The 14,365-nt window shown below is 36.5% G+C and overlaps 1 protein-coding gene across 5 annotated transcripts in view; it reads right to left on the reverse strand.

Moving 5' to 3' along the window:
• ATP8A1 (ATPase phospholipid transporting 8A1) overlaps nucleotides 1-14,365 on the reverse strand; it is a 244,089-nt gene that overhangs the window by 152,392 nt on the left and 77,332 nt on the right. For all 5 annotated transcript variants that reach the window (XM_088836319.1, XM_088836317.1, XM_088836318.1 and 2 more), the window contains 5 exons: nucleotides 11,654-11,765; nucleotides 10,317-10,482; nucleotides 8,696-8,823; nucleotides 6,538-6,615; nucleotides 4,502-4,590 (listed from right to left, as the gene is read on the reverse strand). In XM_088836319.1, coding sequence (XP_088692445.1) covers nucleotides 4,502-4,590; nucleotides 6,538-6,615; nucleotides 8,696-8,823; nucleotides 10,317-10,482; nucleotides 11,654-11,765 — 573 coding nt within the window. The remainder of the gene's footprint in view (nucleotides 1-4,501; nucleotides 4,591-6,537; nucleotides 6,616-8,695; nucleotides 8,824-10,316; nucleotides 10,483-11,653; nucleotides 11,766-14,365) is intronic.

Here is a 14,365-nt window from a genome sequence, read left to right on the forward strand (position 1 = left end):
GGGCGAAGGACTAAACGAGCCTTCAGCGAGCCCAGGAAAAGCCATGGCCTCCTGCCAAGCTCTGTGAAAACTAGCTGCAGCCCAGTGCTCTAGGCAATCACTTCTCCTCAACCTCAAGGCTTAGATGAGTCCCTGAACTACAGCAGGGGAGGGTCTGATGCTACCTGGAGGTCAGTGCTGTTATATCTGCTTGGCAAGTTCTTAAACTCATTCTTGAACTCAGCGTTAAGCATCCCAGTGCCTGGTCTCCACCCTGTCCCCAATCACAGCCTCATATAGACCTTTGGACTGCATTATGATTTTATAATTGTCTGCATGATGATTTAATTACATCCATTAACCTCCAATTGGACTATAAACTTCAGGGGTGTGGAAGCCAGGTGAACTTTGGCTGATCATTAAATCCCCAACATCTAACAAAGTACTACATATTGTACATAGAGAGGAACACTTGTTGAGGCATAGGAATAAATGAACGGTTTTTACCCAGCTTTATCCACCAGTCACAGTGAGAAGTGAGATACATTTATTGGTTATAATATAGACCTTGGGGCAATTTTGATAATTGTGAGGTTTCTCATGGTGAATTTTCTCTCAGACTTAAAGAAGTTGCCGATTCTTTCAGCAAACATTGCTAAACAAAATATTGTCAAGTAAAACTACTCACATCCTATTTTCACATGTAAATAAAGATTATTATTAGGAGCATTTGGTTTTCACTTAGAGGGAAAAAGTCAATGAAATGTTTTTAATACTGATTAAAACAACTTGCCCATACAAAAATATAATATTAATTTGCTTTACAGACTCTTAAGAAAACAAAACAAAAAATTTTCCCAGTTCATCAACTCATTCTAATAGTAAGATTTTAAATTATCAACAAAGACAGTACTTAGGACTGTGGCAGAGAATAGTCACTGTACTGAGAATTCTACCCACTGAACATAAAAACCTCATTACCTATTTCTGGCTTTCAAGTAACTGTGATAAAACTGAATTAGTATAAGAAGTAATTTGTTGAAATTTTGCTTTAGTAAATGTTAAACAGCACAATTTGTAGTTTGTAATAAGTTAAATTTATAAATATGATATCACAATTTATTTACATTTAACTAAAATCTAATGTGATAGACAGGGAGGCCTGGCGTGCTGTGATTCATTGGGTTGCAAAGAGTCGGACACAACTGAGCGACTGAACTGAACTGAAAATCTAATGAAACAGTCTAACAAGTTTCATCATGGTTGTACTTCTGACAAAGTTAATCTTTACAAAATAAACATCATTGCTAAGTGTGTACTAGGCGCGTAACAAATCTTTTCATTGATCATCATGAATCCAATTTAGGGCCAAAGTTAAAAGAAATGAGGGAAAACTTACTAAGACTAAATTTTGGAGCCTTGTTTTAAGTGTTGAATATCTTCTTCCTACAAACCTATAAAATACACTGAACGAGGTAAAGCTTATACTAACCAAGAGACTTCAAGTCTTGTCTTTCAAACTGATAAAGCCAACAGAACTCATCTTGGACTCTATCTAAGGTAGAAAGAGATTTCATTTTCTTAAAAAGTGCTTAAGAAGCAGCTCTGAAATCATAACCCCAAAGGCATTTGTTAGTATATAAAACCATGTGTTATTTTCCTTTGTTTTGCTAAATTCTGAGGAGACAATCTCTACATTTTCTTCTTCTGGAGGTGAAAGTATACATGTGTATTAATATGAGCTTCCCATGTTAAACAATGTAAAACACTACCATGGGTAGACAGGACAGTATAACCATGCTGCTGCTGCTGCTAAGTCACTTCAATCGTGTCTGACTCTGTGTGACCCCATAGACGGAAGCCCACCAGGCTCCCCCGTCCCTGGGATTCTCCAGGCAAGAACACTGGAGTGGGTTGCCATTTCCTTCTCCAATGTGTGAAAGTGAAGTTGCTCAGTCGTGTCCGACCCTTAGCGACCCCACGGACTGCAGCCTACCAGGCTCCTCCATCCACGGGATTTTCTAGGCAACAGTACTGGAGTGGCTTGCCATTGCCTTCTCCGATAACCATGCTATGCTTCCTTTAACCCAAGAGTGCCCAGAGGAAATGCCCACAGAAAGATGGTTTTCAGTCATTACTTTTTTTCTGTGGAGTTTGACAGAATTAAGTAATAGCTGTGTGTCTCTCCTACTGTAGTCAACTGAGTAGTCTAAAGTCTCTGTTTCTCTAAAGCTTTCATGTATCAACAACTCTCTGCAATGATGACATCCCAACTGTCCATCAGAAATGCTTAGGGAAGGGGATGGGACAGTTACTTCTGGTGTCAATAACTTTATTAGTTTTCTAGTATCGTTTCTTAAAGAAAAGGAGCCTTTGTACTTTTAAGTATTGTATAAATTTATCATATTGGGTGAGAGTATGAGGTTTCTGAAATGGAAACTTCCAGAACATCTATATCTCTATGCAGGTACCATAAATATAAAGTAATAAAAGGGAAAAAATTCAATCAGGGTTAAGGATCCTATAAGCACATACATGATTTACTGGAAGTAGTTTAACAACAAGTTTCACTCAACAAGGCTCTTGGTATTCTTGAAAATATGATACATTACCCAAAGAGAAACCCATTTTTATTTCACAGTTAAAAACTGCAGATAAAGGAATCACTATTTTTAAATTTCTAAACATCACAGAATTTCAGATCTGAAAAGAATCTTGGAGATCATCTGGTCTCACCGTTCTCATTTTAAAGAGTTCAGAATATTTGAATGAAACTGTCTAAGATCATACAGTGAATTAATGACAAAGCTAGGACTATGACTCATGTCTTGCAACTGCAGCTCAATGTTAAGAGATGTGGTTTTCCCAAGAGGAAATCTGTTTCACTGCAAACAATCTAAATCATGACAATACTTAACTCTCTTTAACATTTACTAGTCTCAAACCCACTCTATCATAGTATATAATACATGTGTTCATGACAGTATCACCAATAGACACATGAAGAACATTGTTCTTTAGAACTACTGCCTATAAGTGCTTAAACACTTGTTCCAGGAATAAGAAAAACCTTGTAAAATGCAAAAGAACACCTAGCCATTATTCTGGTTCTCTGTTCTGATAGGTTCACAATCAATAATTACTAATTTGAAGAACTTGCTTATTCAACTGAACAAAGTAAAAAACGGATGTCAATTACCAAAACAGAACCCTCTAAAAATAATATCTATGAATGCAAGCAGAATGTGCATAAAAACAAACATCACCATGAATTTGTCACCAAGTGTAATACGACAAACTCTAGAATCACAATAGGCCCTTCCTTCTCTCATCAGGGATAACTGTGTGTCAAATCCTTAAGTGCAAAATGTCAGAGAGTATGGCACACCTCTTCTGTACCAGCAGCAAAAAAAAGAGGCCTGAAGCAACTGGGGGAGGAGAGAGGAAGGTCTCTTTTGTCTAAAGTAACTGGGAGATCTTCAGATAAAGAGGAAAGGTGCAAAAGGGTATCCTGCCCTGGAAACAGATAGTAAGCATGCTTCTTAAATTAGCAGCTTGTCCTTACAGTGTAAAAAAGCCATTCAGTCAAATGTATTTTTAGCTTCATTTACCCACAAAGTATGAAGTCACTTTCAGTCATCCTTTCTACTAACCCAAAGAACAGGGATAGCTGCCTCCATCTATTCCTCTTTACAGACCATGTAGGGCAGTAATCACATGCTTCTAGAATTTTTTACCAAGTGGTTATTTATTTATACTTTTAACTAAGGGCATTTTCATAATTCAGTATACTATTTTGATACTAGTTTACTGCTTAGAGACAGAGCAGGAGTGGGGAAGGGGTGGGTACAAGCTAGAAAAACCCCAAAGCAAGTGTCCTTGCTTGCATGATTAAGATACCAGTCTTTAGCTGGGAAATTTGATAAAAGGCCAAGATCAATCAACCAGAAGGATGTTTCATCTTTGATCAGGACTTTTCAGGAGATGTGGAAATTAATTTTCTCACATTACCCTATAAAGTGTTTCAAAAAGGAGGCTTTTGAAGTTTAGGCAAGCATACCTAGAAGTAAGAAAAAAATGGGTACTCAACAAGCACATTTTAAAGGATAGATTCTATGACTGCAAACGGGAGAGGGGATAAAAAGAAATCAAAGGGCTAACATTCTCAGAGAAACAATGTGCTTTAACACAGGGAGGCTGCATGGTAAGTTTATGGCAGTGGAGAGGGAGTGTATTTATACCTTATTACCAGTGTCAGATAGAGATCTGCGGGGCAGCTCTAGATACTAAAATATTATTGGGTAGGGTGCCTACCTCATAGTAATTCCAAATGAAAAACAATACCAAGCTATAAAACAGAAAATGTACATGTATGCTGAAGTCAAAATAGCTTCTTTCTAGATTAAATAAAAATAAACAAAACACCTTACCTAAAAAGAACTCCCCCAATTGTACCAAACTGTACACATTTAATGTACATAAATGTGTACATCATAACTCTGATTAAAGGGAAAAAACTCACCCGTAAGCCACTCCTGCTATGGTGCACTTCTTAAACTGCATTACATTGCACGTCAAAGTACCAGTTTTGTCAGAAAATATATATTTTACCTAAAAAAATTTAAAATTTCTTGTTAACATTTCAGAGATCATTTTAAGCCAGTCTTTTATTGAAGGGCTTAAAAAAAAACTTTCATTATTATTCTTTTAATCAATTTTGTTACACTGTAGGGGCACAATGTACTGTGCTGTGCTTAATCACTCAGTCATGTCCGATGCTTTGTGATCCCATGGAATGTAGCCTGCCAGGTTCCTCCATCCACGAAATTCTCCAGGCAAGAATACTGGAGTGGGTTGCCATGTTCTCCTCCAGGGGATCTTCCCAACCCAGGGATCAAACCCAGGTCTCAACCATTGTAGGCAGATTCTTGAATGGTATTAACTGACTACTTTCTATACATCATCAAGGAATATTTTCAACTATTTCTTCTAGCTTTTTAGCAGTGAATCATATATGAAATGAAATTCTCTCAAGCTAGCAGAGAAACTATAGCCATACAGAAATCTGTCTTAACAGTCTCAATTTGTACTAGTATGTGCCTCTATCATTACTTAACATGTGCTTGCCTACGTGCTTAGTTGCTTCAATTCTATTCGACTCTGAGACCCCATGGACTGTAGCCCTGCAACTTCCTTGGTCCGTGGGATTCAGAGCACTAAAATATCTTTTAACACTTCTCAACAAGACAATTATGGGATTGGTGATGGCTTGCTTGATTAAAAATAACTTCATACAACATCTGAATTGGGAAGGAAAAAAAAAACAGCTTTGTTTTAAATGCTACCTTAAGAGTTCAGTTTAGTCGCTCAGTCGTGTCCGACTCTGCGACCCCATGAATCACAGCACGCCAGGCCTCCCTGTCCATCACAAACTCCCGGAGTTCACTCAAACTCATGTCCACAGAGTCGGTGATGCCATCCAGCCATCTCATTCTCTGTCGTCCCCTTCTCCTCCTGCCCCCAATCCCTCCCAGCATCAGTCTTTTCCAGTGAGTCAACTTGTCGCATGAGGTGGCCAAAGTATTGGAGTTTCAGCTTTAGAATCAGTCCTTCCAATGAACACCCAAGATTGATCTCCTTTAGAATGGACTGGTTGGATCTCCTTGCAGTCCAAGGGACTCTCAAGAGTCTTCTCCAGCACCACGGTTCAAAAGCATCAATTCTTTGGCGATCATCTTTCTTCACAGTCCAACTCTCACATCCATACATGACCACTGGAAAAACCATAGCCTTGACTAGACGGACCTTTGTTGGCAAAGTAATGTCTCTGCTTTTTAATAAGCTATCTAGGTTGGTCATAACTCTCCTTCCAAGGAGAGTTTAATTTCCTAGCGTCTTTTAATTTCCTAGCTGCAACCAGCATCTGCAGTGATTTTGGAGCCCCCCAATATAAAGTCTGACACTGTTTCCACTGTTTCCCCATCTATTTCCCATGAAGTGATGGGACCAGATTCCATGATCTTTGTTTTCTGAATGTTGAGCTTCAAGCCAACCTTTTCACTCTCCTCTTTAGCAAATGGCACTGGCACAAGAAAAGTAGAATCCTTTCTTAGCTAACACATATAAATTAATTACAAATATATGCATATATGTGAATATAGTATTAACTATAAATTTGAAATTCCTGTTTGACTTGTACAACTTCACTGATAAACTTCCTTTTTTTCCTCCCTCCCTTTCTGATCAAAAGCTATGAACAATTTTAATACTGGGAGTTTATAACTCAAAAGCAGCCAATACTTTACATTATAATCAGATCATATACTAAAGGACATCTCTCTGTGAAATACCTTATCCTGAGAACAGAATATGCATTACATAATGTTCATTCACTAAAAATGAAAATTGACAGTTAGGTACTAACATGCACTTATTTATGCCAATCATTCAAAAAATGGAAAATCAGGAGCTGTCAATTCATCTAAAGTTGTCACATACAGTAGAAATTACACCGAATCTGACTTCCAATTCAATATATCAATAAGAATTTTAGTTTACCTGGCCAAGTTCCTCATTTAGATTAGATGTTCGAGCCATAGCAGCAGTGTCGGTGGGTTCATAGCGCATATCAAGATCCTTAAAAAAAAAAAGGAGAGAGAGATCAGCGAATACAACTCATAATAGATTTGAATACAATTTTATTTAACTGGTAAGCTACAGATGTAACAGTCATCTCTTGCCATCTCTAACCATTTCATTTCCTAAAAAATACTCAATACAGGATACCATATTTCTCAGTGAGGGCAGAACAGATGGTAGTCAGAGCACGTCTCAGCAATCAGGCAATCTTGGCTCACTATCATTCCACCATTTCCTAGATAAGTGACCTACTATAAGGATTAAATTAGATAATGGAGGTAAGGTGCCTCCTCTAGTCTGACACAATGCTTTATGTGAGCTAAAATAACAGTAACTAAACGCTGCTCAAATAATTAAGACTTCAAATCCCTGAAAAAATTACCAAAGGAATTCCATCTTGTTGTACTGTCTTGACCAAGTTTCTTCTTACACTGTATATACTTGAAATTAAAGTATATATAAGCCAGGGTTTTTATTGACAAAGCCAGGGTTTACTGATTCATATGTCAAATGAAAGGACCAAATGTGATCTTCCATACATCGGTACTTCAGGCTAATCAACATCAGTTCTGGAATAGGCACCTCGCTTAAAGAAGGATAGTAAACAAACGGGCCATGTTTAAGAGTGGTGACCACAACAGGGATTGAGATGGAAATCATGTCAAATGAAGAACTGGAAGGAGACAGAATATTTAGTTGGGGTGTGGATGATAGAATAGGCATGGTAGCCAAGTTCAAATATTCTGTAAGGCTGTCATCTGGAAACAAGATTAGCTATTTTCCTAAAAGATCTATAGGGAAGAACCAGAAGAAAAGGAAGGCAGTTACTCATCTCATTTCCACCCAAGGAAGAAGCTGTTTGGTAAGAGAATATCTCTCAGGAATGTCAGAAAAATCTCTGTATATCAGAAAAGCAGTTGAAAACATAAGCCTTCTAGGTTCATTCAAAACTAAAATTATGTAATTATTTGAAACAAATATTACTTTTGAAAATCCAAATTTAAAAAAGTGACTAGTTATTTGATTTTCATAATGAGCTACTTAATAGTTTCTATATGTGGAAAACCTTCAATAAGTTTTAATTGTACTTATACAAATTTTATTATATAATTTTTTCAGCAACAAATTGAGCTATGCCTCCAACTCACTTCAGATTTCTAAATTAAACTGATCTTTTACCAATGAATTAGGTTGAAGTGGATCATTCACCATTGGAAAGATAATGAACAGTTGCAAAAGTAGCATATTTCTAAAATCCTAATATTGTTCATATTGAAAGACTTTCAAACGATTGAAAAATCAAAAGATATTAAAATTTCTCAAAATAAAAAAATTATACTTTCTGGCTATGTTTAAAGACTTAATTTACATAAATTTATTAATTTTAACTTTGGTGAAAATAACTGAAATTTAGTTGAAGAACAGTAACATTTTATAAACAAAATACTTAGGAAACAGATGCCCAGAACACAAGATTAGAAAAAAAATAAGAAAAAAAATTAAGAATACAAATTTAAGCACAGCTGAAACTGTTTATAGTGTGGAAGAATAAACTACAAAGATGAATTAAAACATGATAGACAACCTGGTTGCTGTGAGAAGTTAATAACAACATTATTTCTATAGTGCTCAATTGTTTATAATGTTGTCTGCAATGTTACAAGAGTCCCTTGATCTATATAAATATTGTGAGATGCAAGTAAAGCTTGTTTTACTATTCCCATGTGATTGGCCAAGAAAACAAGTCTCAAAGACATCAAGCAGCTTGGCAAAGTTCATACAGCTAGTGTATTACACAATTAGAACTAAAATATAGTGTTTTAACTCTAAACCCTATGGGTTTCCTCAACCACAGACCTATTTTCCCGAGCATGTCTGGTCTGTAAACTTGTGTGGTTCTGACATGAGAGATTTTGTCACAATTTTCACACATCAAACGAAATTTGTTATTGAAATGTAGTCAAAAAAAAAGTAAGGTATAATTAAGATATTTTTTCTGAAAGATCAAAAGATCCTATCAAGAAAGAAAAGACAAAAATGTATGTTGAGCATAATGAAGAACAATAGTAATATTTACCCAATTTATGAAGTATGCCTGGGTAAATTTCACCACTTCTAATGTCACCAGCAAGCTGATAGGAATGAGGTTATTGAAAAGGATGATGAAGGTCAAGAAATTCAGTCCAAAATTATTAGCACCACCATCTATTGGGGGAGGTAGAAAAAAGGTCATTTACAGTTTTATATTTTATTTGTATTAACCAGAATTTTAGCATAATAAGAATTTTTCATATTATATGTCTAGAAAGTTGGAGAGGGATGCCGTGCTGATATTATCAAATATAGTCTTCAAGATGGAAAAGCATTATTTATATTCAAGATGTTGTGAACCCTATTAAGAACTGCATGCTGCTGCTGCTAAGTCACTTCAGTCGTGTCCGACTCTGTGTGACCCCATAGACAGAAGCCCACCAGGCTCCCCCATCCCTGGGATTCTCCAGGCAAGAACACTGGAGTGGGCTGCCATTTCCTTCTCCAATGTGTGAAAGTGAAAAGTGAAAGTGAAAGTCGCTCAGTCGTGTCCGACCCTTAGCGACCCCACGGACTGCAGCCTACCAGGCTCCTCCATCCATGGGATTTTCTAGGCAAGAGTACTGGAGTGGCTTGCCATTGCCTTCTCCGAGGAACTGCATAATGGTACTAAAAAGAGAAAGTGCTTCCAAATATTTCAAACTCATTCCAAACATGAAGTTTAGAGGTATTAGGTATGTAGAAGTTTAGAGATATCAGTTGAGGTAGAATCTCAACTGGGTAGAACAAATTTTTGAAAAGCATTTCTAACTTGAAAGATGTCTTAAAAGCAAACAAACAAAAAAAACAGCAGCAAAACCAACCCAAATAGCAAAAAGTGTAGGTCTGAACCCTAGGTAAATTATATTCTAATTCTTTAATAATATAAATAAAACAGTTATCCCAGATAAATTGTAAAGTACATGAAGAAACAAAATGATGGTAGTCTTAGCAGTTCTAATGTTGAAAGAGGAAACCAATGAATTATTAAAAATCAAGACCCTTGGAATAACTACAAAGCTATATAATATAATAAAGAAAAAAAACAGAAAAAATCTCTTTTGATATAAAATTTTACTCGATTCTGTCTACACACTCTCAGAAATTATTTATTGGTTAAGTGCTCACCAAAAGGAAATGTAAACTTATTTCCCAGAAATATTCAGTAAAAAGATACATGCTAGAAAAGGAAACTATTTAATAGTACTTTCCCTAAAAAAGGATGATTATCAACCAGAACTCACTGCAATTATGAGTTCAAATGAAAGTATATTAAACATTTAAAAACATGTAAAATACTTTCTGATGATTTAAATATACTTAATCTTCTTCCTTTACCAGATAGCTACATAACCACTTGTGTTAAAAATAAATCAATAAATTTTGAATAACATTAATAATATAACTATTTTAGAGTAACCACTATATTTTAAGGATTCTGAAACTTTAGAGATTGTAACATTTTACTTAGCTTTTACTGGAAAGTGCACTGAAAAATAAAGATTACATGTCCTGTTATCTTGGCAACAAAGTTTTCTTTTTAGAAACAGGAAATTCCAATATCAGTTGTGAAACAAACATGTTTACATGAAAGAAAAAATAAGTACAATAAGCACTTCAATGCTCACAGTTTAGATTGAGATACCAGTCCCTTCCAGAATGCCTTCGATTCCAAATGGCTGAGCCCACAGAACAGACAAGAGACATGGCAATCAAGATACAAAATAAAATCAAAATTTGTACATTTGTAATCCTTTCCACATTTGAGAGTTTAAGTGGTGGACTTGTTGAATTCTGTAAAAAGAAAACAAAGATGATTAGTAATTAATGTGTACAAATAATCTAGTAATGTGTATTTAGTATTTTGGTGAGCATGACAAAGTCACAACTCAAAATCTACATAAGATTAAACACATGAGATTTATACAGAAAACAATCAGATGTAATAAGCTGTCAAAAGTTAACCACCTCTTTTCCTATACTACATCACGCAGTCCTTTTTCTATGACACAAAGCAAGAAAGAAGAGAAGGAAATAACATGCCTTTTGAAGACACAGCTTTCACATCGTGGCAGGTAAAATGCAACAATGCATCACCTGACTACCTAAGCAAACAGGGTAGACTAAGACATCTGGCATTTCAGCTCCCAGAGAGAGGCAGAGAAGGCAACCTATGAACCATAGCCAGAGATGTGGAAATTTCAAACTATGAAGACACTCTGGTTTCCAGGATTTTTGATGGTATTTAGTAATTGTTTTACTTAGCACAGCAGTAATCTAAGTAGTGCTGGCTATCAAGAATCATTAACAGCAGTCCTGCTTGCCTGTGGATAACAACTTTGTGCCTTTATAAGGAACAGAGTTATCAGCCCTCAAAGCAGATTTTCATTTAGTATCTTAAGACTGAATTTTCCACACCCATGTAACTACTGAACACTCAAGATGTCTTAATGTAGAGAAGGAGCACCCACAGTCCTGTGTAAACATTATAAGTGCCAGGATTAAAGCTGATTAAAAATGGTTTCACATAAAAATTCTGTGAAAAAATAGTACACATTTGACTCACAAGTTTTTCTTTCAATTCTATTTAAAAAAATAAAATTCTAAAATTTTATCATTATAATAAAATTATAAGATAAACGCTTTAATGCAGAGCACTCATCCTAAACAGACAACTTTTGTCAATCACTGCAATTGTTAATAAATGCTGCCAATGGACTGGTATACAAAATCATTAGGTGTTTATGCATTGGTGATCTCTGGTGGAACTTTCTAGTGTTCTTGCATGGAGTAAGCCATTTCACAGCCCCGCCCATTGAAGGATGAGATCTGGATGCAGAGTGTAGGGCTCAGGTATCTATAACAGATGGTCTGCTATATTTGTTAGGACTACAGCATGGAGAGCTACAGACAGTAATTCTGAAAACACCTAGGTCCTTAAGGTTTTCATAGATAAAAACCTCACCTGCATTAGCTTGGTGTCATGTCCAGTGTAGACAACTATTCCATGAACCCACTGTGTATTTCTCAATTGAGCACCTCGCAGAAGAATCTGGTCTGCTCCCAGGGGAACAGTGCTATGACAGATTATGTTGACATTAGAAATGACATTTCCCCAAATGCTTAAGAACTATATAGCCACTATACAGTTCTAAGAAAGTTTCTGTTACGAAAATAACTCTTTTCATTCTTACTTTATTTTTAGAACATAAGTAATCTTCCTACCAATAAAAATAATTTTCTTACAAAAGGATAGCTGGAGGGAAGCATTTCAGTTACTTCCAAATGAGGTACTTCCTACAACTTCATAATCCAAGATAGCAGGCAACAGTATGGAATTCAGAGGCTCATTCTCAAGCCTGTTGAAGACTTTTCCTGATTTAGCAAGTCCATTTAAGTTTCTGACATATTTAGGAGTGGTAAGATTAGGGGGGCTGTTTCCCTTCCGTCACCTTCCTTCAAGTTAAAAATAGCTTTGTGCAAAATAAAGGTAAAAAAAAATACACAAGGTAAGATTGCCATCCACCCCCGCCATCCAGAGATTAAGTTTGTATTAAAATCTAACTGCAATACTTTGGCCACCTCATGCGACGAGTTGACTCACTGGAAAAGACTCTGATGCTGGGAAGGGTTGGGGGTGGGAGGAGAAGGGGACGACAGAGAATGAGATGGCTGGATGGCATCACCGACTCTGTGGACATGGGTTTGAGTGAACTCTGGGAGTTGGTGATGGACAGGGAGGCCTGGCGCGCTGTGATTCATGGGGTCGGGGAGAGTAGGACACGACTGAGCGACTGAACTGAACTGAACTGAACTGAAAATCTCTAGACCACTCATTTATTGTATTTGAAGATCAGTTTTCTGATAACTGTGAAAACATTTTCAATAAATGGTAGCATCTAAAAGTCTTAAACACTCCTTTGAAACAACAGCAAATTGAGATTCTTCATTCCACAGGACTTAAGCCATATTCTTTTGTGAATAAGGTTCAAGCTGGGTCTTTTGTGGATTTTTTGCAAGGCTACCCACTATGGTAAGTTGTGGGTTAATTAATACAACCTCTCACAGAGCTATTACAAGGGTATAAGCTATCACAAATACAGTGGGATGCTTAATGGAAACGTGCTACATAAAATTTAATGACTCAAAGATTCCTATTATTACTTCTTCGTTTTACTGATTAAAAAAATCAAAAAAGGCCAAATATAATGAAAAATTCATTAAAAAAAAAAAAAACAAAAACTTCCAGAAGAAAGAGGAAGCCATTTCCCCAAGAAAAGTCTCCAGAAACACAGAATTTGTTTGTCAGAGAAGCAAAGTGAGACTGAAGCTTTCATTTCTGGTTAGATTTTATAATCCAATAGGGGATCCAGTTGTAGTTTGGGGCTGGGACCTTATTTTAGGAGCTACACAAATGTCACTGGCTCAGTTGAAATCAACCCAGATGGGTGGGTAATAACAGCCCCTGAAGCCATCTACTTAAGTGAGTACATCCTTAGGAATTTGTATTCCAATTTAAGAAAAGAACACAGCAACTATAACTCTCATTCCTTATTCAAAACAACATGCCTTTCAGACCCATTTCAAAGTTTGGGGTGCACTTCAGAGGTGGGAGGGGCCTTCAGGCAGGTTACCATGAAGCTCTTGGGAAGCTGCTGGATTATGCTCTAGGGCACATAAATGCCAAATGTTACTCACATATCTAGTGGTATGACCTGGCAACTGTCAGCTCAGCATTTGTGGTATAGACTGATTGGATGGGAGACAAACTCTACAAAAGCAAAAACTACTTTTCAATTACAAGGACTCAACAAGAATTAGTTATTAGTTTTCATCAGAGCTGGAATTCTGAAGTTTCTAGCAATAGACAATGACCTTTATCTTTAATGGGATCAAAATTCATTCCAAACTAAAGGGGCTCTCAGAACACTAGGTAATTACTGTAAAAGTCAAATGTGCTACAAACACAAAGATAGTGAAAATCTATGTCCACATTTCATGTAAATTGAAGCATATTATATAAATTCTATCTGCATCCCAAATCTTGGCACCATCATATAAAGTTCCTCCTTCCCTGTATGCATTTGCTTGGCATCGATTTGCTGGGGAACAGATAAGAAATGGAAGCTGGCCAGTTAGGAACATCAGACTACAGAGAGTTTACTTGCATAAATGGCCAAATCTATCATTAGTCTATAATCATATATTCATGGAAAGATCACTCTGTGAAAAATTTAGAACAATAATTACTTCAAAACTTACAGGAAGACTGGTGGATCTGTTCAGGGTATTCAATTGTCCTTTATATTTCAAATACTGTAATACTGGAACTACAAAATACTGAAAACACTGATAATCTCTCAGGCTGGTGGGGTGAGCTAGAGCATTTAGCTACATTCAGTTGGCCACTCAAAATGCCTACTAGAAAAGAAGGGAGGCAGAGGAGACCCCACCCTTCCTTCTAAGTTCTGCCTCCTTTCTTTGCTTCCCTTCGTAACAAAACTCCTTGAAAAAGTTGTCTATTTTTTAACTCCTTCCATTATCTCAAACTAACTCTCATCAGGATCTACCAGTCCTAATAGAGCTCAAGGATTTTCACTTGCTAAATCCAAATGTAGGTTCTCAGACTCACTGTGCTTGATTTCATTGTCTTCAGTCGCCCGTCTGCCTTGATATG

This window comes from Moschus berezovskii, chromosome 5 (assembly GCF_049115385.1).
Source record: "Moschus berezovskii isolate FMDL1 chromosome 5, NW_MosBer_1.0, whole genome shotgun sequence".
NCBI classification, from domain to species: domain Eukaryota; kingdom Metazoa; phylum Chordata; class Mammalia; order Artiodactyla; family Moschidae; genus Moschus; species Moschus berezovskii.